We start from the raw sequence: 24,442 nt of genomic DNA, 5'->3' as shown, positions 1-24,442 counted from the left end.
TTGTGGTGAGTTCCTGATTAAGATGTTCCTTATAGTATTATTGTTGCTGAAGGTAACGTTTACATTAAAGGATTTAAGCAACATGGGAAGTAAAGTAAAATCATTATCAAAAGGGAGAACTAAAAGATTCTTGGTGTCAATGGGAGGTTTGGGTCAACTCTATAAAATGATTTCTTTGCTAACTTAAGGGATTCATCAATGAAAGATCTACGGTACTTTAACTTAGATCCAATAGAATATATCTTATCAAACTCATCATCAATAAACTCTGGACTGTAAATACGTAATGCTCTGAGGAACATAGATTGAAATGATGATAATTCAACTGTCATGTTGAGATGAGTAATAATGGATATTTTTTTTTTTTTTTTTTTTGTCGCCGTCTCCCGCGTTTGCGAGGTAGCGCAAGGAAACAGATGAAAGAAATGGCCCAACCCACCCCCATACACATGTATATACATACGTCCACACACGCAAATATACATACCTACACAGCTTTCCATGGTTTACCCCAGACGCTTCACATGCCCTGATTCAATCCACTGACAGCACGTCAACCCCGGTATACCACATCGCTCCAATTCACTCTATTCCTTGCCCTCCTTTCTCCCTCCTGCATGTTCAGGCCCCGATCACTCAAAATCTTTTTCATTCCATCTTTCCACCTCCAATTTGGTCTCCCTCTTCTCCTCGTTCCCTCCACCTCCGACACATATATCCTCTTGGTCAACCTTTCCTCACTCATTCTCTCCATGTGCCCAAACCATTTCAAAACACTCTCTTCTGCTCTCTCAACCACGCTCTTTTTATTTCCACACATCTCTCTTACCGTTATGTTACTTACTCGATCAAACCACCTCACACCACACATTGTCCTCAAACATCTCATTTCCAGCACATCCACCATCCTCTGCACTACTCTATCTATAGCCCACACCTAGGAACTATATAACATGGCTGGAACCATTATTCCTTCAAAAATACCCATTTTTGCTTTCGGAGATAATGTTCTCGACTTCCACACATTCTAAAACACTCCCAGAACTTTCGCCCCCTCCCCCACCCTATGATTCACTTCCGCTTCCATCCGCTGCCAAATCCACTCCCAGATATCTAAAACACTTCACTTCCTCCAGTTTTTCTCCATTCCAACTTACCTCCCAATTGACTTATCCCTCAACCCTACTGTACCTAATAACCTTGCTCTTATTCACATTTACTCTCAGCTTCCTTCTTTCACACACTTTACCAAACTCAGTCACCAGCTTCTGCAGTTTCTCACACGAATCAGCCACCAGCGCTGTATCATCAGCGAACAACAACTGACTCACTTCCCAAGCTCTCTCATCCACAACAGACTGCATCCTTGCCCCTCTTTCCAAAACTCTTGCATTCACCTCCCTAACAACCCTATCCATAAACAGATTAAACAACCATGGAGACATCACACACCCCTGCCGCAAACCTACATTCACTGAGAACCAATCACTTTCCTCTCTACCTACTTGAACACATGCCTTACATCCTCAATAAAAACTTTTCTTTGCTTCTAACAACTTGCCTCCCACACCTTATATTCTTAATACCTTCCACAGAGCATCTCTATCAACTCTATCATATGCCTTCTCCAGATCCATAAATGCTACATACAAATCCATTTCCTTTTCTAAGTATTTCTCACATACATTCTTCAAAGCAAAAATCCTGATCCACACATCCTCTACCACTTCTGAAACCACACTGCTCTTCCCCAATCTGATGCTCTGTATATGCCTTCACCCTCTCAATCAAAACCCTCCCATATAATTTCCCAGGAATACTCAACAAACTTATACCTCTGTAATTTGAGCACTCACTCTTATCCCCTTTGCCTTTGTACAATGGCACTATGCAAGCATTCCGCCAATCCTCAGGCACCTCACCATGAGTCATACATACATTAAATAACCTTACCAACCAGTCAATAATATAGTCAACCCCTTCTTTAATAAATTCCACTGCAATACCATCCAAACCCGCTGCCTTGCAGGCTTTCATCTTCCGCAAAGCTTTTACTACCTCTTCTCTGTTTACCCAATCATTCTCCCTAACCCTCTCACTTCGCACACCACCTCGACCAAAACACCCTATATCTGCCATTCTATCATCAAAATCATTCAACAAACCTTCAAAATACTTACTCCATCTCCTTCTCACACCACCAATACTTGTTATCACCTCCCCATTAGCCCCCTTCACTGAAGTTCCCATGTGTTCCCTTGTCTTACGCACTTTATTTACCTCCTTCCAAAACATCTTTTTATTCTCCCTAAAATTTAATGATACTCACTCACCCCGACTCTGCAAAATTCGTCCAAATGCCTCTCTCTTCTCTTTCACTAATAATCTTACTTCTTCATCCCACCACTCACTACACTTTCTAATCTGCCCACCTCCCACGCTTCTCATGCCACAAGTAATTTTATGTTAGCAAAGAAATCATTTTATATAGTTGAACCCAAACTTCCCACTGACACCAAGAATCTTTTACTTCTCCCTTTTAATAATATGCTTACTTTACTTCCCATGTTGCTTAAAGCCTTTAATGTAAATGTTACCTTCAGCAACAATGATACTATAAAGAATATCTTAATCAGGAACTCACCAGAAAATTCTCCTGGGTGTATCTATAAAGTGCCATGTAGAAATTGTGATAAGTTTTACGTTGGCCAGACTGGTAAGGATCTTTCTGTTAGACTTAAGCAACATAAATATTTTTTAATCACGTTAAAAACTATGATCATTGTATTGACTGGAGTAATGCCATCTCAATTATTAACTCTAACTCCAGTATCAAAAGAAATATCATTGAATCTTCTATCATAAAATACACAAAGAATTATAACCTAAATATCAGTGAAAGACTATACAAATTGGATTGCTTTATTGTTGATAAAATTTGTAAACAATTCCCCTTCTTGTCCACACAATAAGGTTATGATATGCTCGTTCTCTGTCTCGGACAATCATGTGTTTACCAAATGGCGTCCTAGCTACATCTCTTTGTTGTACATCAGCTGACTTATATCACTCTCCTGTATCTCCCCTGATGATGTGATTACTGCACGAAAGTGCACTTGGAAACTTATCGTGTTTCATTTTCCCTGTGGACTCATTGGAATATACTTGATCATGCGCAAAATTGTCATCCTTTCCAATGTATCTTTGTATGTGCATGTATGCATATATGTGCACATATGAGTGGATGGGTCTTTCTTCATCGGTTTCCTGACACTACCTTGCTACCGTGGGAAACAGCAATCGATTATAATATAAAAAAATATGAAATAACAATAATAAACTCTAGTTCTTTAACATAACCAACTGAGAGGTTGAGGGTGAGCTAAACAGAGAATAAAAGAACACTTTTAGAGATGCAGGAGAGAATGATTATGCAACTGTGCAGTGTTCTAGGAAGCTTTTGAATATAAATATCATCATTATGTTTAATTTCAACCCTAATATCAGTTCACCTTTCCATATTTAATATGATTACATAGGCATTCCCCACTCAGCATAGTGGATACATTCCCAGGCAGTGTTTCATTAAGCTTGCTATGTTTTCCTTTACAAATGCATAATAGAAACTAAGTTGTGTACCACAGGCAACTATATCAATTCCCATATTACTATAAAATCACTACTGCATAAGTTATCTTTTTGCACTGTTATTGTACTCTGTTGGCAATACATTAGCTTTAGTACAGTAGTCATACTGTAAAACACCTAAAAAAATAGGTTTTCTGTGTATAAGTGGCAGAGGTGGTGTTGGCAGTAAAAAGCACCATCTCCAATCAGTAACCAATGAGGTAAGAAGTGTTGCTACTGTGGAAAGTAAAGAAGCTCGGAATTGGGAAAAGTATTTAGCTTCAGTACCTCGAAGAGTAGCCTAGTCTCACCCTGCCTTCTTTTGGTGACCTCGTCAAGTACACCCCTTGGGAGTGCAACTATAGGGGGAGGTATTGCCCAATTACATCAGTGCAATAGTTTTAGATTTGGACAAACACCTGAAGTGTACTGTTACTTTTAGTTTTGATAATTTTTGAGCCTCAATACCTCTGGAAACACTGTGCTAGAGCTGCCCTCTTCCAGTGACCTGTCAGGGGTGAGGCACAAAAGGCTAAGAAGCAGCACTGGAGTCTACCAGTTATGCTGAGGATCAAAAGGAATGAGTGATGGAGGGTGATGGCACTGAATGTGAATGGGATGACTGGGGAGAATAAAAGGAGGGAGACTGTGGAGAAGTGTAAAAGTTGTAGCATGGATGTGCTAGGGATCATGGAACCCCATATCCTAGGGCAGGATGTGTGGAGTGCAAATGGTAATGATGATTGCAAGTCATGGGAGGGCATGGAAGGAAGTGTGATATGGACGGGAATGAGTGAAAAAATTCAGGGAAGAGGAAAAGAAGGATGTGCAATTATGCCATCACCAAGTGTATGGGAGGGTGTTACTGAGATGGATGGAATGGATCATGAATAGTGTGGGTGAAAGGAAAGCTTGGGCTTGTGAAATATGCTTGGGTATGTGTACATGTGAATATGAATACTGCAGGAGGTAAGGATGAGATGAAGCTTTTCTGGAGGAATCTGAATGACTGTATAAACAGTTTTGAGAATGAGAGAAATGTGGTTGTATTGGGTGATATGAATACAAAAAAAGGATGTGATGGAACTGATGAGGTAGTTGGTATATGGGGAGTGCCTGGAGTAAATGAGAATGGAAGCTATTTTGTGGATATTAGAGGGGTTTATTTCCTGTGAACACCTTTTTTCAGCACAAGATGTTCCACAGATATACATGGATGAGGAATGATGGAGGAGAAGAACAAAATGCTTTGACTGACTACATGACATGGATGAAAGATTAAGAAAGGCTGCGCTGGACACTAGAGTCATAAGAGGATTCTTTGGAGACTGACCATTTCACAATTCTTGTTGGGATGAGGATCAGGGAGAAGTGGAGGTATGGTGTAAGGAAGAATGGGGAGGTAAAAGTGCTGGAAAGCAAGAAGATGAATCAGGAAAAATACAGGGAGGAGTATGAAAGGAAGGTAACTGAAAGCTTAGATGGAAGGGCAGTGAATGTAGGAATGCAGTCACGTGTGAATGAGGTATCTAAAATGTTTTGAGAAATACTAGTAAAGGGTGTAGAATCAGTATTTGGATACAACATAGAGATACAAGAATAAAAAGGGCAATACTTGGTGGACAGAAGATATTAGAAATGCTGTGGAAGAGAAGAAAAAGGCATATGGTAGATTGCTCAGAAGGAATGTACCAGTGGAAGTTCAGTAAAGGAGGAGGGAAGAATACAAAATATGTAAGTATAATGTTAAGAAGCTGATTGAGGAAAGCAAAGAAAGAGTAGATGAAGTTTTTGGAAGAAAGTTAAGTGAAAACTTTCAGGATAATAAAAAACTATACTGGAAGGTGAAAAAGGAAAGAGGGGGATGTATGAGTGGAAATGTTGATGCGAGATGTAAAGAAAGAGAATTGTTGAATCAAATGGAGGAGGTGAAAGGAAGGTGGAGAGAGTAGTTTAAAGAATTGATGAATGTGGGAGAAAGGGAAGCAGCAGTTGTTACATCCATGGGTATGGAGGATGGAAGTAAGAGGAAACAAGTGCAGGGGCATTATAGCAAAGGGGAGGTAAGAAGAGCAATAATGAGGCTGAAGGTAGGAAAGGCACCTTGAGTGGATAGGATTACAACTAAAATGCTGAAGTATGGAGGAGAAAGTGTGATGGAGTAGATGTATCTTACAGGAAATCTAGCATGGACACAGACAGTTGTGCCTGAGGACTGGGTGAAAACTATTACTGTTCCTATATTCAAAGAAAAAGATGCAAAGGATGTATGTAGCAATTATAGGGGAATAAGTCTGTTAAGTATACCAGGAAAAGTGTAATCAAGAATATCAATTGACAAAATGATGGAAGTGACTGAATGCAGAATAAGAGAAGAGCAAGGTAGAGGATAAGTGATCAGATTTTTGTAGTAGAGATGACCATGGAAAAGTATTTAGCAAAAGGTAGGAAGTTGTATGCAGCTTTTATGGATCTGGAAAAAGCATATGACAGAGTCAAGTGGTATGCTTTGTGGGATGTATTAAGGATATACAATATAGGGAGAAACTGCTGGATGGGGTAAAAGCCTTCTATAGAGGAGCAAATGCGTGTGTAAGAGTTGATGGAGAGCTCAGCGAAAGTTTTGGGATACATATGGGCGTGAGGCAGGGCTGTGTGATGTTACCTTGGCTTTTTAATACACATCATGGATGGAATAATAAGAGAGATGAAAGCATATGACAGTCAAGTGGAATGCTTTGTGGGATGTATTAAGGATATACGGTATAGGGAGAAACTGCTGGATGGTGTAAAAGCCTTCTATAGAGGAGCAAATGCGTGTGTAAGAGTTGATGGAGAGCTCAGCAAAAGTTTTGGGATACATGTGGGTGTGAGGCTGGGCTGTGTGATGTTACCATGGCTTTTTAATACACATCATGGATGGATTAACAAGAGAGATGAAAGCAAAACTCGGGAAAAGGGGTGCAGAGATGGAGTGTGGTGAGATATGGAGGCTAGCAGCAAGCCTGTTTGCAGATGATACTGTGCTGCTTGCAGAGATTAAAGAGGAGTTGCAGAAGGTTGTGTGTTTACTAATGTGTGTAAGGAAAGGAGATTGAAGGTAAATGCAAATATAAGCAAAGTAATGGTGTTTGAAGGGAAACAGAGTGAAAGTATAGATTTTGTAAAACCATATAGAGTGAAAGAAGAAAGAGTACTAAATTGTGCTGTGGATATAGGGGAAAAAGACTGGAAAAAGTGAGGGAATTTAAGTAACTGGAAGCTGTCTTGGGTAAGTGTGATGACTTGGAAGGAAAGATATGGGAGAGAGCAGTACAGGGTAGAAGAGTCAGTGGGACCCTTAACAGAATAATGAAGGATAGAGGTGTAAGTATGGAAGTGAAGAGAGGATTAAGGGACAGCACAGTCCTCTCAAACCTGACCTATGCAGCTGAAACACAGATGTGGAATGAGGCACAGAGGTCAAGAATCAAGGTTGTGGAAATGAACTATTTGAGAAGACCATGAGGTGCGAATAGATGGAATGAAGAAAGAAATGAAAGGGTGTATGAGAGACGTGATATGGCAAGGAATGCAAAGGGAATGAATTGTGGAGTGGCAGAATGGGTGAAATGTATTACTTTGAGGTGGTCTGGGCATGTGGAAGGAATGCAAGACTGGGAGTTTACAAGGAGAGGGCATGCTAGTACAATTTAAGGGGTTGGTGTGAGTGGAAGACCATTTGTGACATGGGCAAACAGGGAGGTGGAATACTGGAGGGAGAGAAACAGAGGAAGAATGTGTGGAATGGTGTGTGTGAGGGAGGCATGTAAGGACAGGAATAAGTGAAGACTCTTTTGTCGTAGCCACCCCTTGATGGGCGTTCCAAAAGGGAACAGGCATTAGACATACTGAAAGATGGATAAATCTATGAAATATTCTCTCCATTTCAAACATATACGTATGTATATACATGTGTATGGGGGGGTTGGGCCATTTCTTTCGTCTGTTTCCTTGCGCTACCTCGCAAACGTGGGAGACAGCGACAAAGTATAAAAAAAAAAAAAAAAAAAAAAAAAATTTCAAACAAACTTTGTTGTTACTGGAATTTTCCTAGACTGCCCTTGTGTTATTCCTAGTGATCAATATGGCCTAAGAAAATTATGCCTCAATCCAAAAGAAACAGAATATAGAAATTAATCAGGGCTCTGCTGGTGCTTGTAGGCCTGACTTGTATAGACAGAAAGATTTGAAAAAGGAAAAATTATTGGAAGAAGAGAGCTCCACAGCTTAGCTGTTTAAAAGTTGGAACTACAATAACCATCAATCCTTAAGTGTTCATTCTACATAAAGAAACTATGGGAAGCAGCAGCCAAATGGTATCTCAAGTCCAAGCTCAGGTGGCAAGGACACATACAGACATCTTACAAGAGCAGTGGCCAAAACAATGCCCGTAAATCAGAGATAGAACAGCAACATCATGGCATAGAGAATGGGATGGTTGAAAGGTGATGGCAGAAGAATTAGAGACTGAAGGCTTTTGATTCCACTGTGGTTAACAGAGAGGCGATGGAAGAACTATTCCAGATATGTGAGCAGTACTCTGTACTGGGGTGAATATAACCCTTGTAGATATGAAATACATCTGCTCCCCACAGAGAAGCAGATGTATTTCACTGTTGATGTGTTTCAGAAATATCAACTTCACAGTAACACTAGATAGTGGATCACATTTTACAAGAGGATTCAAAGGAATAATGGGGCTTAAGTTCCTGGGGGAGATTTCTCAACCTAAATCTCACTAAAATAATCTGAATAAAATGTCAAATGTAGTACATGTGTATGTATGTAATGTCGGCGAATGTGCATGTATATGTTGATATGTATATATGTATGTATGAGGGAGTTTATGTATATATATGTATATGAGTGGATGGGCCAGTCTTTGTCTGTTTCCTGGTGCTTCCTCACTGAAACAGCGATTACGTACAAAAAAATAATAATAATAATATATATTTCATATTCACTTGTTATACTTAATCGCCGTTTCCCACGTTAGCGAGGTAGCGCAAGGAAACAGACGAAGAATGGCCCAATCCACCCACATACACATGTATATACATAAACGCCCACACACGCACATATACATTCCTATACATTTCAACGTATGCATACATATACATACACAGACATATACATACATATACATGTACATATTCATACTTGCTCCTTCATCCATTCCCGTCACCACCCCGCCACACATGAAATACCAACCCCCCCACCCCCGCAAGGTAGTGCTAGGAAAACACAAAAAAGGCCACATTCGTTCACACTCAGTCTCTAACTGTCATGTGTAATGCACCTAAACCACAGCTTCCTGTCCACATCCAGGCCCCATCGATCTTTCCATGGCATACTCCAGACGTTTCACATGCCCTGGTTAAGTCCACTGATAGCACGTCAACCCTAGTATACCACATCATTCCAATTCACTCTATTCCTTGCACACCTCTCATCCTTCTGTATGTTCAGGCCCTGATGGCTCAAAATCTTTTTCACTCCATCCTTCCACCTCCAATGTGGTCTCCTGCTTCTCCTTGTTCCCTCCACCTCTGACACATATATCCTTTTTGTCACTCTTTCCTCACTCATTCTCTCCATATGTCCAAACCATTTCAACACACCCTATACTGCTCTCTCAACCACACTCTTTTTATTTCCAAACACCTCTCTTACCCTTTCATTACTTAATCAATCAAACCACCCCACATCACATACTGTCCTCAAACATTTAATTTCCAACACATCCACCTTCCTCTGTATAACCCTATCTACAGCCCATTTCTCACAACCATAAAATATTGTTGGAACCAGTATTCCTTCAAACACACCCATTTTTGATCTCCGAGATAACGTTCTTTCATTCCATGCATTATCCATTGTTCCCAGAAACTTTGCCCCCTCCCCACCCTGTGACTCACTTCTGCCTCCATGGTTACATTTGCCACTAAGTCCACTCCCAGATATCTAAAGCATTTCACTTCCTCCAATTTTTCTCCATTCAAACTTACATCCCAACTGACTTGTTTCTTAGCCCTGCTGAACCCAATAACCTTACTATTATTCACATTTCCCTCAACTTTCTCATTTCACACACTTTTCCAAAGTCAGTCACCAACTTCTGCAGTTTCTCACTTGAATCAGCCACCAGTGATGTATCATCAATGAACAGCAACTGACTCATTTCCCAGGCCCTCTCTCCAAAACTCATGCATTCACCTCCCTAACCACCCCAGCCATAAAAAAATTAAACAACCATCGAGACATCACCCTCCTCTCTTCCTACTCATATACATGCCTTACATTCTAGGTAAAAAGTTTTCAGTTTCTAGCAGCTTACCTCCTACACCATATACTCTTAAGACCTCCCACAAAGCATCTCTATCAACTCTATCATATGCCTTCTTCAGATCCATGAATGCCACATACAAATCCATTTGTTTTTCTAAATATTTCTCACATATTATTCAAAGCAAACACCTGATTCACACATCCTCCACCACTTCTGAAACCACACTGCTCCTTCCCAATCTGATGCTCTGCACATGCCTTCACCCTCTCAGTCATTACTCTTCCATACAATTTTGCCAGGAATACTCAACAGGCTTATGGCACTGTAGTTTCATCACTCACCTTTATCCCCTTTACCTCTGTACAATGGCACTATATATGCATACCGCCAATCCTCAGGCATTTCACCATGATCCAGACTTACAGTTAATATCTTTACCCACCAATCAACAACACAGTAATCCCCTTTCTTAATAAATTCAACTGCAATACCATCCAAACATGCCAGATTTCATCTTCTGCAAGGCTTTCACTACCTTTTCTCTCTTAACCAAACCATTCTCCATGAACCACTCACTTCACACACCACACCGACCAAAACACCTTTTATCCGCCAATCATCAAACACATTCACCAAACCTTCAAAATACTCACTCCACCTTCTCACTTCATCACTACCTGTTATCACATCCCCCTTGCTCTCTTCACTGATGTTCCCATTTGTTTTCTTGTCTTTCACATGTTATTTATGTTACTGGGCCTGGATTTCAAAAGGGGGCTGTGGTTTTGGAACATTACACATGACAGCTAGAAACTGAGTGTGAACAAATGTGGCCTTTTTTTGTCTGTTTTCCTGGCGCTACCTGACTGAAGCGAGGGGCATCAATGCTGTTTCCTGTGGGTTGGGGTGGCACCAGGATTGGACTGAAGGAAAGCAATTGTCTACACTTACACATATCACTGTAATATATCTAAAACCTTCTGCAACTTCTCTTCACTTTCAGCAAACAATGTAGTATTATCCACAAACAGGGTTGCCACTAGCCATAATACTTTACCACCACACTCCATCTCTGCATCCCCTTTCCCTACTTTTGCTTTCATCTCTCTTATCATTCCATCCATGTATAATCTAAAAGGCCATGGTGACATTACGTGGCATTAACTCACACCCACATGTATAATGAGACTTTTGCTCAATTCTCTATCCACAATTACACATGCATTTGCTACTCCATAGAAGGCTTTCACACTATACAACAGATGTTCCCCTACCCCATACAATCTTAACTTATCCCATAAAGCATTCTAATCAACTCTGTCATATGCCTTCTCCACATCAATATAAATAAAAGCTGCATACAGTCCTTCTTTTCACTAAATACTTTTCCATGGTCACTGTAACTGCAAAAATCTGATCCACACATCCCCCTACCTTTTCTAAAACCCCTGTGCTCCTCATAAATTCTGCAATGTCACATCCATTCCTCGATCAATCAACTCTCTTGCATATACTTTTCCTAAGATATTTAATGGACTCGTTCCCCCATAACTGCTGCATACATGATTAGCACCTTTTCAATTGAACACAAGAACAATAATAGCTCTCACCTAATCTTCAGGCACAACCTTCCACTTCCATGTCAAATCACGTAACAAATGTATCCACCCTATCACATTTTCTCCTCCATACTTCAACATTTTAACTGTAACCTATCCACATCAGGTTCCTTTCCTGCCTTTAACCTTATCATTGCCCTCTTCACACCCCTTCTTGTTATAAGCCCTGTCACTTTTATCCTTTTCCTTCCATCCTCCATACCCACACATGTAACAACTGCTGCCTCACCAAATCCCACATTCATCAAATCTTCAAAGTACTATTTCTGTCTTCCTTTCACTTCCTCCTTTTGATTCAGCAACTCCCCTTCCTTACTTCTCATATTTACATTTCCACTCTCACATACACCTCTTTCCTTTTTCATTTTCTTCTAGTACATTTTCTTATTTTCCCTAAACTTTTCACTCACCTTTCTTCTAAAATCTTCATCTATACTTTCTTTGCTTTCCTCTATAAGCTTCTTAACATTTCACTAACACATCTTATATTCTTCCCTCCTCCTTTGCTGAACTTCCAATGGTACATTCCTTTTGAGCAATCTATCATACGCCTTCTGCTTCTCTTTCTCAGCATTTCGAATTCAATCATCTGTTCACCATACATTTCCTCATTTATTTTCATATCTTACAATCTTGTACCCAACTACTAAATGAATTAGTGTGCATCAATAGTTTGAAGGTAGTTTCAAATGGAAATGGTATCTCAACAGCACACAAAGGAACAACTTCTGATACTCAAATAATCATGACAACATAAATAAATGGGTTAACTTGCAACTTTTATTTTTAGCAATCTTACAAATACACTGTCACTTGATTCTACACTGTCACTTGATTCCTGATTGGATGATGAACAAAATAAACAAATACATACCTATGAAGTATAGCCAAGGTACCATGGTGAAGTCTGTGTACTCCATCCAGTATAGCCATTTTTCCCTCTAAGGCTGCTGTTACCAAAGGAGAGAATTGCCAAGCTGTATTACCGTCAGCTGAGGTCACTCGGTGCTGAACGAGATCACGTGAGGTCATGTCCTGAGAGGAAAAAGATGATTTACACATCAAGTCTGTATTCCATCAAGAATAGCTATTTTTCCTCTATGGCTTAGCTGTATTACCATCACCTGAAGTCACTAACAACTGATCATCAAATGCTTGTTTCCTTTATGGCTGTCATTTCCAATGGGAAAACTGTGAGTCTGCATTTTCCATCAAGAGGAACCATATTTCCTTTATGGCTGTTATTTCTAATGGGAAAACTGTGTGCCTGCATTTCTATCAGCTAAATTCATACAAGGAAAAAAAGATATATTCATCAGGGTTAATGTAAGATTAAAAATCCTCACTGCAACATCAAGTAAAGACTTTAGAGAACAAATCTGTTACTTTTCAAAGAAAAGAAAGGTTGGGCACGAGGGATGAAGGGCCTTGCTGACTCCCAGTAGAACTTAAAGTTATACCTGTCCTTTTGGACTTATACAGTATGGCATATTTCTGGGTTTAGCAAATTTAAGCTTATCAATACACATCATTCAAATGTACCTACAATCATCAAAATGATACGGTACTATCAAAGGTTATCGTTGGGTACAGCAAAACATAAGACAGCTGCAAAATTAAGTGGACTAAGCTGTTGTTAAGACAAGCAGTTATGACTGAACAAGACAACAACAATTAGGCTGTTGTTAACACAAGGAGATATAACTGGACTATACAACAACATTGTGAATGGTGAAGCTCATCAGTCTTACATCATATCAATTTGGTACATCTGTAATCTTATGAAATAAACACATCTACATCAATAATAAAAAATCCAACATTCATAAAGCATCTATCTTATGTGACAGAAGGTCCCGTATCGATCAAAATGCTTCCACAATGTAGAAATAAATGGGTAACAAACCTGATACACAAGAATAGGTTCTGTTTGGTACCCCAACATATGTGCAAATTTAGCAACAACTGCAGATTTTCCACAACCACGAGGACCAATTATACAAAAGTCAGCAACAATGTGGCTTTGAATAATTTCTGTGAGTATTTCCTGGTGATAAGGAGTGAACATAAAGGTTGGTGGAGGACTTCTCCAACTGGTTCCACAAGTAACCTGCAAAGTATGGAGAGTATTAAATCTTCAATGTAGACATGTGCTGCTTCTCATATAACATAGTTGACTAACTGATTCTATCTATCTGACACCTAATCCAATTGGAACTCCCTCAAAGGGGTGGCCACAGCAACAGAGTCTCCATAACTAATGAACTACAGTGCCACTTCTCAGCCTTTTGTGCCTCACCCTTAACAGGCCACTGGCTGAAGGCAAGTCTAGTGCAGTGTTTGCAGATGCTCCTTTCTAATGTTCCCAATAACTACTTCTATCTAATGTTCCTACCTAATGTTTCTACCTAATAATCCTACCTAAATGTTCCTACCTACTACTTCTACCACTGCTCCTACTATTTTGCCAAAAGGCAGGGCTAGTGCACAATACCCACTGCAGGAAAATCTAGAGTTATGAAGAATGAGCTGCATAAGTTAACTGTTGTCAGGTGTTACATATGAGAAGGAGAGATTGTATATTGTGGATAGATAACCACCTGGGTCAGAGGAGTGCAACCTGACAACCACTTAAGTGCTGGCTCATTAAGCAGATGTCACTAACTCTCCTAATACCCAAACAGGAAGTACTGGTAACATACCTCCCTGGTTGTTGGTTGTCTACCATCTTCTCCCTACTTTGGAATTTGTAAAGTGCAAAAATCTAACGGTTATTCAGTGTTCTTTAGCATGAAAGAGATATCCAAAAACTTAAAACTTTTAGTAGCAAATTTCGGAATCCTTTAGAAAGTTCATCAATCTGTTTACAATAACATTACTGCCTATTTTTTTTTTTTTAATATTTCTTTCACTTGTTACGAACGTGTGCGCGTGTGCCCACATGTTCGTGTATATAACGTGTGTGCGTTTTTGTGTATAGAGATGTCTTCCTCTGAGAATGGCTCGGAGCTTCTGTTCCCACCAAGCGTTAGGCTTAATAATTTAATTTTGAAACAGATGGTCATTTGTCCTTGAGGTGTCAATCAAGAGGAGTGTGAGCTGCCCAGATATGCGTCGCTAGAATACCCCAACCAATCACAAGTGCTCTGAGTCCCATAGCCAATCATGGGTGGCGTTATAGCTAGCAGGGCGGAGACTCGTCTTTGTATTATATACCCATGACACCCGCTGAGCTTCCACTCTCTCTCTCTCGAGCCCAGAGAGGTAAGTGGTCCTCCCTGCTGTAAGCCTGTAATCCCTGCTGTACTGTAAGCCCGTTACCCGAGTACTGTGCTGTAAGCCTGTAAGCCCGTTATAATTATCAATGTAATGTTATCGAAGAATTGCCATAAAGGAAAGAGATCTCCTGGCTCGAAATCTTATCTGGAATGTTAACTCATGTACCAATGTTAAAGTAAATGATTCATGCCTGATTTATGTGCTTATCTTTGTACACTTAGATACTTTCACTATAAGTAGGTTTAATGTAATGCTGGTCTTTAATTCAATCCCATAACTTTATGATTATGTTATCCCGTTGTGAAACAACAAATCTATAACGTCCTTGCAAGACAAGGATCAGTAGCATTTGTAACACATATGTTACTGGCGACCTTGCCTGAATGAGGATTGAGTTCGTAACATATAAATTGGCGACCCTGCCAGGATTTTTCTTACCTTAACGGAATCTCTTTCCTTTTCGTTAAATCATGCCGTTGACCAGCAACGCTGACGTTGACCAGTTCTGTCGATCTGAGCCCTTTCACGAGGACATCAAATCTTTAACAAAGCATGAGTTGAAGCTTATTGCAAATAGGTTAAAATTGAATTATGACCGGAAAGCTAGTAAAGTACAGTTGGAGACCTTAGTCATAAATCATTTTGCTAGTGAACAGATAGTAGATGCTGCGCCTGATGTTGAAATTAGTGTCGACAATACCGCTCCATCAGTGACGTCGGCCGAAGCCTCGATCCCTCCCCATATCCCTAGTGATGATAATGTTGATCCCGAATACTGGCGAATTCAACTAGAGATAGCTAAGATCAATGCACAAGTGCAAGTACAGAAGGAGCAGACTGAACAAGCTAGGTTCCAGGCTGAACAAGCTAGGTTAGCTCTCGAACGTGAAAAACTTAGACAACGCTTCACCGTCAGGACCAGTGTCGTCTCGGTTGGGAGACTTACATCTCGTACCTAAGTTCGATGAAGATAATGTGGTTTCCTTTTTCCTTAAATTTGAACAGACTGCCCGTGACTGCTCTTGGCCGAAGTCAGCCTGGGTGACAGTTTTGCGGCCCCTCCTTTTTGGCAAAGCTGAATCCACATACACCGCGTTGAACGATGACCAGTGTGGTGATTATGAGGTCGTGAAGCAGGCAGTGATAAATTCTTATCATTTAAGTCCGGAAGCGCACCGACTCAGATTTCGAACTAAGCATAAGCGTCCTGATCAACCCTACCTAGATCACTTTTGTGAGAAGTACAAGTTAGCCGTGCGGTAGGTACGCTCCGCGGGAGCTTATATCGATGCTGAATCGGTCCTGAAACTATTTGTGTTCGAGGAATGTAAGGACGGTCTACCCAGTGATGTACGGCAGTACGTAATAACTAAATCAGCGAAGGATTTTGAGGAGGCTGGGAAACTAGCAGATGAGTACATGTTAGATGTCAAACTTGACGCGGGCAGGCGTTCAAGGGGCTACGACGGCAGAGGGAGGACCAATGATTATGTAATCCCACCTGAATCTGCTACCTTGCCGGTTATTCATGAAAGTCAGGGGAAATACTCCAACAGAGTTAAGAGTTGTTTTTATTGTGGCAAGGCTGGGCACCAGGTGAGGGATTGCTGGGCTCGAGAGAAGGAATCCAGAGATTCTACCATGAGTAGACAGGTGAATCTCGTCTCAACTTTAGGGCCACTTAGTAAAGTAGGTGAGGCTGGCCCTGCTCTTAGGAAAAAGAGGGGTTGCGAGTGTTAATTAATCTGTAGTTAAGGATCCGTTCTGTGGGAACTACAATGCGTTCCTGTCTGAGGGCTATGTTAGTAGATGTGGAGTACGACGAAAAGTGATCGTATTACGGGATTCTGGTGCGCTGCAGTCCCTGATGTTGGATGGCTTGGTGCCGCGAGGCGAGGGGAGTTTGGAGACCGAGTCTTGCTAGATGGACTGTCGGGTCCCAAGGAAGCTCCACTAGTCGATGTGAGGGTAGAAACAGATCTTTTCACGGGCCATGCTCTCATAGGGGTTGTAGATAGGTTACCTGTCTCAGGTGTGGACTTTGTGTTAGGCAATGATCTAGCGGGTGGAAAGATGAACCCAGTGCCGGTGTCGCTTACGGGCCCGGTGGAGTCCACGGAGGCAGTGCAGCTTGATGAAGAAGTACCAGAGTTAGTCCCCAACCACGATGATGCCAGGTCTATGACAGCTGGCACGGCAGGCCGTGTGCCTGAGGACATAGCCGTTGAAACGCAGGAAGTTAAGACTCTCCCCCCGACTGAGACCAGCGAGAGGAAGCTGTGTGATACCCTCTCCCCTGGTGTAGCCTCCGTTGAGACAGTGGACTTAAAGACTCTTCATCAGACTGAGGCCAGCGAGAGGAAGCTGTGTGATACCCTCTCCCCTGGTGTAGCCTCCGTTGAGACAGAGGATTTAAAGACTCTCCCTGAGAATGAGGCCAGCGAGAGGAAGCTCTGTGATACCCTCTCCCCTGGTGTAGACTCGGTTGAGACGGCGGACTTAAAGACTGTTCCTGAGAGGGAGCTCTGTGATACCCTCTCCCCTGGTGTAGACCCCGTTGAGACTGAGGGTTTGTCTCATGCCCATTCAAGAGAGAAGACTCTCCCTGAGGATGAAATTAGCGAGATGTGTGATACCTCCTGTTCTGGTTACGAGTCCGTACAAGAATCAGTGGGTGAGACTGAGGATTTGTCTCGTGCCCATTCAAGAGAGACTCAGGAACGGAGGACAGTATGGCCTGACAAACGGTCTCGTTTGAGATGGTTTGTGGCGGGCGACGAGGTGTTGCTTCAACTACAGCAGCCAAGTCAACCCTTGGCTGTCCGTTCTCAGGGTTCCTACACCATTATCTGGAGTGTAGGAGACTCAAATTACCTTGTCTCTACCCCCGATAGGCGCAGAGGTCGGAGATTATGCCACGTCAACATGCCTAAGCCATATTTCAGTCGTGATCCTCCCCCCTTGGAACCGACGGTGCCATCTGCATCATCTTACGTCCAGCGGTAGCCGTGTGTGACGAAGTCGACGACGTAGCTGCGAGTGCCTCGGATACCTGGGACCCGGGCGGAGGCGTGAGAGAACTGAAGTATTGCTTGGATATGGTTGGGTACTATAGGATGTTCATTGTAAATTTTGCAACAGTCGCAACCCCTCTGACAGATTTATTGAAGAATGATATCAGATGTTTGGAATGAGCAGTGAGACAGTCTCTCTTATTAGTTAGGAACCCTACTTTTCAACTGTTTTATTTTGCAGGCTCCAACCAGATTAGCTGTGAATGCCGCCAGTGTTGTAAAGGCTGGTGAGGTCCCCATGCAGGAGGATAGAGAGAAGGTTGAGCCCAAACAGATAGCCCCATCATGAAGAGGGAATTTTTGTTTTGCTATGTGTATTGTAGCACTTTGTGTATGTGTTCTTCAGGCAAGCATAGAAGTAACCTTTGTTTTCCTATTTGTATTATAACACTGTATATTTGTGCCCTTCAGCCAATCACTTTAGAGTGTACTGACAACCAACCCCTTTCAAAATGTTAAGTTACGGGATCGGAGTCAGAAGTTAAATAGGTGGGCCTTGTTCGGAGTCAGAAGTTAAATAGGTGGGCCTTGTTATGTACAATTTATACGTTACATTGTTTTTAGCACACCTCATGTGTTAACATTGTGTTAGCTGATTGTTTATCCCGCTCTTAAGGTAAGATAATTCCTCTTCCAGGAATTTTCCCCTTTAAGGAGGGGGGTGTTACGAACGTGTGCGCGTGTGCCCACATGTTCGTGTATATAACGTGTGTGCGTCTTTGTGTATAGAGAATGGCTCGGAGCTTCTGTTCCCACCAAGCGTTAGGCTTAATAATTTAATTTTGAAACAGATGGTCATTTGTCCTTGAGGTGTCAATCAAGAGGAGTGTGAGCTGCCCAGATATGCGTCATTAGAATACCCCAACCAATCACAAGTGCTTTGAGTCCCATAGCCAATCATGGGTGGCGTTATAGCTAGCAGGGCGGAGACTCGTCTTTGTATTATATACCCATGACACCCGCTGAGCTTCCTCTCTCTCTAGCCCAGCGAGGTAAGTGGTCCTCCCTGCTGTAAGCCTGTTACCCGAGTACTGTGCTGTAAGCCCGTTATAATTATCAATGTAATGTTATCGAAGAACTGCCATAAAGGAAAGAGATCTTATCTGGAATGTTAACTCATGTACCAATGTTAACGTAAATGATTCATGCCTGATTTATGTGCTTATCTTTGTACACTAAGATACTTTCATTATAAGTAGATTTAATGTAATGCTGGTCTTAATTCAATCCCATAACTTTATGATTATGTTATCCCGTTGTGAAACAACAAATCTATAACGTCCTTGCAAGACAAGGATCAGTAGTATTTGTAACATATGTTACTGGCGACCTTGCCTGAATAAGGATTGAGTTCGTAACACACTGTTGTTGTGTAATTCACATGTAACAGAATCGGAGTAGTTCACTGCAATGTATGAATTTCATAAATATAGCACCTTACCAGAAAGCTTAACAATCAATAAACATTAAAAAATAATTTTGGAAATTTATTGTTCAAACATGTTTAGTTTAAGAGCTTACCTGCATAGCAGCTTCTTGTCCCTCAACCATAAGTGTGACCTCTGCAACAGGTGGTGAGTTATCCAGTGGTTGTACTTCTTTCACTTCATTGGCTCCAGCAATAATGGAACTCTTCTGAAATTTGCAAACATTACCTTCTGATCACTTTGGCCAAAGTATGATTGGAAAGGAGAAACATGCTTAACAAAGATAATCATGAACAAACTTACTCTGCAATCAAAGTGGAATCGGTTGGAAAGAAAGTAAAACTCTTCCGGTCTAAGTCCTACAAAAAAACTATCTTACTGAAAATTACTATTAGAACATTCATTTCCTGATCTGTATCATTTTTTCTTAATCATGGTGTTATAAATAGTTCAGTAGTAGCTTTGATTCACTAAGAATATACATTATGAAGTATGAGTAACTTTTTCTCACTAAGGTGGTGTCCTTTTAACCATTAGAGGGTTATAAATCTTTTAACTTACATCTTATAGTGAGGCATATACCTCTCATCCTTCTTAAGCCACCTGCTATTAGACATGGCTTGCCATTGGTCTATCCTATGACCAATGAACACCTTTCGCCCAGCAATAATGTTCTAACCTTTGTGATGTCGTTGGCTAAGGAGCATCTCATCAGTCTCCCAAACAGACATATCAACCCAATCCTGGTGACCATTACTTAGTGAATAAGTTTTTCATAAGAAAAGGGTTGGGAAGATGGGAAATACAGCCAGGAAAATGTTTACATGACCAACCCAGACAGATGGAGTTTCATACTTGAAAACATATTTCTCTCCAGGGTTGGTTTTTCTACAAGCCATGGCAGAACATCAACATGAAGGAGGATTGTTAGAGAAAAACTTTATCGAAAAAAAAAAATTATAGCAAGATCATTACCTTAAGAGTAATCTTGGCACATAAGGGTCCTTCTGCCTTGCAAGCAATCCAAAGCCCACATAACAACAACACTCTACACCTAAAGTAAGGTATCACCAACAGACATGTTATGACAGAGATCAAAGACCTCCCTGATGAACTCCTACAAGGGATGATTCTCAACAAAGCTAACCTTCCCAAACTCAAGGCCTTTAATTTATAAGTTAAAAAGATTCACAAAAATGAGTCTCCTGGTTCCATACAGAATCATACCCAAGTGAGAGAGGTTTTAACATTCCTGGATATGAAAACATGTTACTTTCATAATCTCTGATGATCAACATGAATCATCCAATTTTCAGCAGTGAAGGCTACCTCCCTAAATTTATGGCATTTGATATATATGCAAGAAAGGGCTCCCAAAAATGAGTCCTCTGGTTCTAGACAAAATTGTTCCCTAACAAGAGAGGTTTTAAGTACCCATGATACTGAAAGCTATTCCCCTCAGAATCTATAGTAATCAACATAATTTTTCTAAGTTTCACTTGCCATATGGAGCAGTTTTTCTGCCTAAACACTGCACCATATCTCTATTTTTCTCTCTGTGACATGGGGTATCAAGAAGGAAATCTTATAATGAAACTATCTACCTATATCTCTGATGCCTGTTCCCTCCAGGAACTCCCTCAATGGGGTTAGCACAGCAAAAGAGTCTCCATTGCTGCTTCTTAGCCTTTAGCGCCTCACTCTTAACAGGCCACTGGCACATGGCAACTCTATAGCAGTGTCTGTAGAAGCTCCTCCCCAATGTTCCTACTAACTACTTGTATCTAATGTGTCTACCTAATATTCCTGCCTAATGTTCTAACCTACTGCTACCTAACGTTCCCACATAAATCAGGCTCGACAGAAATTCCTTGGTAAGAAAACCAGTCATGGGGCACTCTTGCAGAATGACTATCCTAAAATCAACGACAAGGTTAGAAAGGAACTCTGCAACATGGAATTTTCAAATTCAGAAACTCAATCTTCTAAGAAAAACTGGAGAACTGACAGAGGATTCAGCTGAAAAATTTTAAATAAGGCCACAATCATAAGTGCTTATCACATCTCATTCTATACTTAAAATAAGGCAAAACCATAAGTGCTTCTCACATCTCATGCTGTACAAGACCTAAGAAACTATGCATAAATTTCAAATTCCAGAGCTTTGAAAAAAAGTCACTTACTCCAGGGTGACTACTTTTACAGAACCTTGAGATATAAGGAGACGAAGTTAAAAAGATGAATAGCCTTCTAATGCCCTAAAGTTGTACTGTTCACTCTGGGCTCTTGAGTTACTAAACCTAAGAATACATTAAGAGGGAAAAATTCTCCATTGAGGGTAACTAGGGGAGAGAGATACAAATGGTTAATAGTTCCCATCCATGATCTGAAAATTCTATGAAATTTCTGTCTAAACTCTGAGAACCAAAGATTTTGTAACCTACCAAAAGTCTGCATTTCATGACCTTCTGTGGAACAGAATTCCATGTAAAACATATTCAAATTCAATTAGGATGACATGATCTACTCATGGAGTCATTTTCTTCATTTTCAGATTTTTTTTTTTTTTTTTTTTTTATACTTTGTCGCCGTCTCCCGCGTTTGCGAGGTAGCGCAAGGAAACAGACGAAAGAAATGGCCCAACCCCCCCCCCCCATACACATGTACATACACACGTCCACACACGCAAATATACATACCTACACAGCTTTCCTTGGTTTACCCCGGACGCTTCACATGCCTTGGTTCAATCCACTGACAGCACGTCAACCCCTGTATACCACATCACTCCAATTCGCTCTATTTCTTGCCCTCCTTTCACCCTCCTGCATGTTCAGGCCCCGATCACACAAAATCCTTTTCACTCCATCTTTCCACCTCCAATTTGGTCTCCCTCTTCTCCTCGTTCCCTCCACCTCCGACACATATATCCTCTTGGTCAATCTTTCCTCACTCATTCTCTCCATGTGCCCAAACCATTTCAAAACACCCTCTTCTGCTCTCTCAACCACGCTCTTTTTATTTCTAAAATATTTATGTTGTTAAAATGTATCTTATTTTGATAAAAATGGAGGTGGTTATTTGATTCAGAGTTCACAAGAAGGATGCCAGTCTCATGTACACAACAAGGGGGATGCCATCTCCTTACATAAACAAGGGGGATGATAATATGATTCTTAAATAAAAGGGGAAAGCCATCCCCCTCAACTCGAGTCCCGGTTATACTATAGTGCCAGGACTGTATCTAGTAAGTGGTTGATGAAGGATGACAGGCATATGCTACAGCAGTAAGATGGGATTAAAAGATTTTTAACACATACAAATCTGAAACAAACAAACACTAGAGGAATATCATTATTCAAACTAAATTAATGTCATCATTGTAAGAATTAGTGCAGTTGCATTGGAATTGTAGCATTCTTCATGGGTTTTGTTTCAGGAATGAGTAAAAGATGGCAATATCTTTGATAAAAAACAATCTTAACAATAACAGATTTATTATCTCATATAGTGAAAAGGTAAATGCAATCACCTATATACAGTAAATGCTTTGAATTACTTACCTGCAAGGAGTGAAATCCAAATGTTAAAAAGACTTTTTCAATTGATTTGTGGGTGTCCTGTGATAAGAAGGCATGATATGGGTAAAGTCTTGTTATCACTCGTGTTGGCTCAACTCCTGGGTATTTACTCTGGAACAACAATATATAAATATCATACATGAATGAGTTCAAAATTAAAGACTACATGGTCAACTTGTAGTAATGATGAGGTGATTTTCTAAACCACTGCTGACAAAATCATTCATCAAATGAACCAAATATGTGTTCCTAAGACATCGAAGCACAAACTCAGATGGTAACAATTTAAGGTTAACTACTGCCAAAGATAATAATTACAAGATCTTGTGTTTAAACTTTTATCTTGCCTTAAACCTTTGCCTTGACATAAGATTGAAACAAACACACATATTTTATCAGGCTATTACACCTGAGCCCACAACTTACCCATTATCACTGTGTAACAATTTTTTTAACTTTTTTTGTTCCTGTGTAATAAATGTGCTGTAGGGTTAATAAAACATACATATATAACTAAGATATGGGACTATGATGAAGGTGAAATAACATAGCAGTAGGAGTTCAGATAATCTTATTTAGCATGTAATTTTCTTATACATGCAGCACCGCATGTTTCACAAAGACAATCCGCCTCATCAGGTGTAAACAGTTTACAAAGTTTTTTAAATCCCAATACAACCACAAAAATTCCGTTTCTCCTCTGCCATTCTCGACATTCTTGGCAGAGGAGACTTAGAATATTTTGTGGTGGTACTGGGATTTAAAAAACTTTATGAATCGTTGCACCTGAGGAGGTGGGTCTTTGTGAAACATGTAGTGCTGCATGTACACAAAAATTACATGCTAAACACACTTATGTAAACTAATGTAATGTGATTTCACCTTCATAACTATTGTCATATCAATATCCTATCACATAAATGTGCTGTAAGGGTAATAAAATATACTCACATGACTAAGATATGGGGATTATGGTGACCATTTATACATCACATAATCAGTGAATATATGGCATGTACAATAAGAGAAAATGCAACTTGGAAGAAATACGCTTGAATGTTAGTAACTGATACAGAGTCATATCTATACTGTATCTGTGCTTAAGAGCCAGTATAAAAGATTAACAAATCATGTAACCAACAATAGAAACCAGATGCAATGTGGCAGCTTTAACAAGCTGTACACACTTGTGATAAACTAGGCTCCTTTCTTCTGTACTTTTTTACTTTCTTTTCGATATGTGTTAGGTAGGACTGATAACCTACTGACTACAAAACTCGACTATCTGTACAGGATTTGATGTGGAGGTATGCTGTTAGCATACATTTGCCAGAATGTGTGAATGCCTGAATTTGATAATCACTGTATCTAGAAGTAAAAAGAAAAGACTCGTTTAAGTTATACAATGAAGAAAGTGAATATTCAGACATACAAATAAAAAGACTGGCTGTGGAAAGAGATGTGTAGAACCTTCCTGTAGTGGTAAAGTATGAATACTACAGGA

General features: G+C 40.4%; 1 protein-coding gene across 11 annotated transcripts in view; it reads right to left on the bottom strand.

Annotated features, from left to right (window-relative positions):
• Positions 1–24,442, bottom strand: part of c12.2 (von Willebrand factor A domain-containing protein c12.2) — a 336,226-nt gene that overhangs the window by 83,057 nt on the left and 228,727 nt on the right. For 10 of the 11 annotated variants that reach the window (XM_071684244.1, XM_071684252.1, XM_071684245.1 and 7 more), the window contains 4 exons: positions 22,921–23,049; positions 19,452–19,565; positions 13,484–13,687; positions 12,452–12,612 (listed from right to left, as the gene is read on the bottom strand). In XM_071684244.1, the coding sequence (XP_071540345.1) occupies positions 12,452–12,612; positions 13,484–13,687; positions 19,452–19,565; positions 22,921–23,049 (608 nt within the window). The remainder of the gene's footprint in view (positions 1–12,451; positions 12,613–13,483; positions 13,688–19,451; positions 19,566–22,920; positions 23,050–24,442) is intronic. The other variant, XM_071684254.1, reaches the window with a different exon arrangement.

Source organism: Panulirus ornatus, chromosome 37 (genome assembly GCF_036320965.1).
Source record: "Panulirus ornatus isolate Po-2019 chromosome 37, ASM3632096v1, whole genome shotgun sequence".
NCBI classification, from domain to species: domain Eukaryota; kingdom Metazoa; phylum Arthropoda; class Malacostraca; order Decapoda; family Palinuridae; genus Panulirus; species Panulirus ornatus.
The sequence above is the reverse complement of the archived record's forward strand: the minus strand, read 5'-3'. Positions and strand labels throughout refer to the sequence as shown.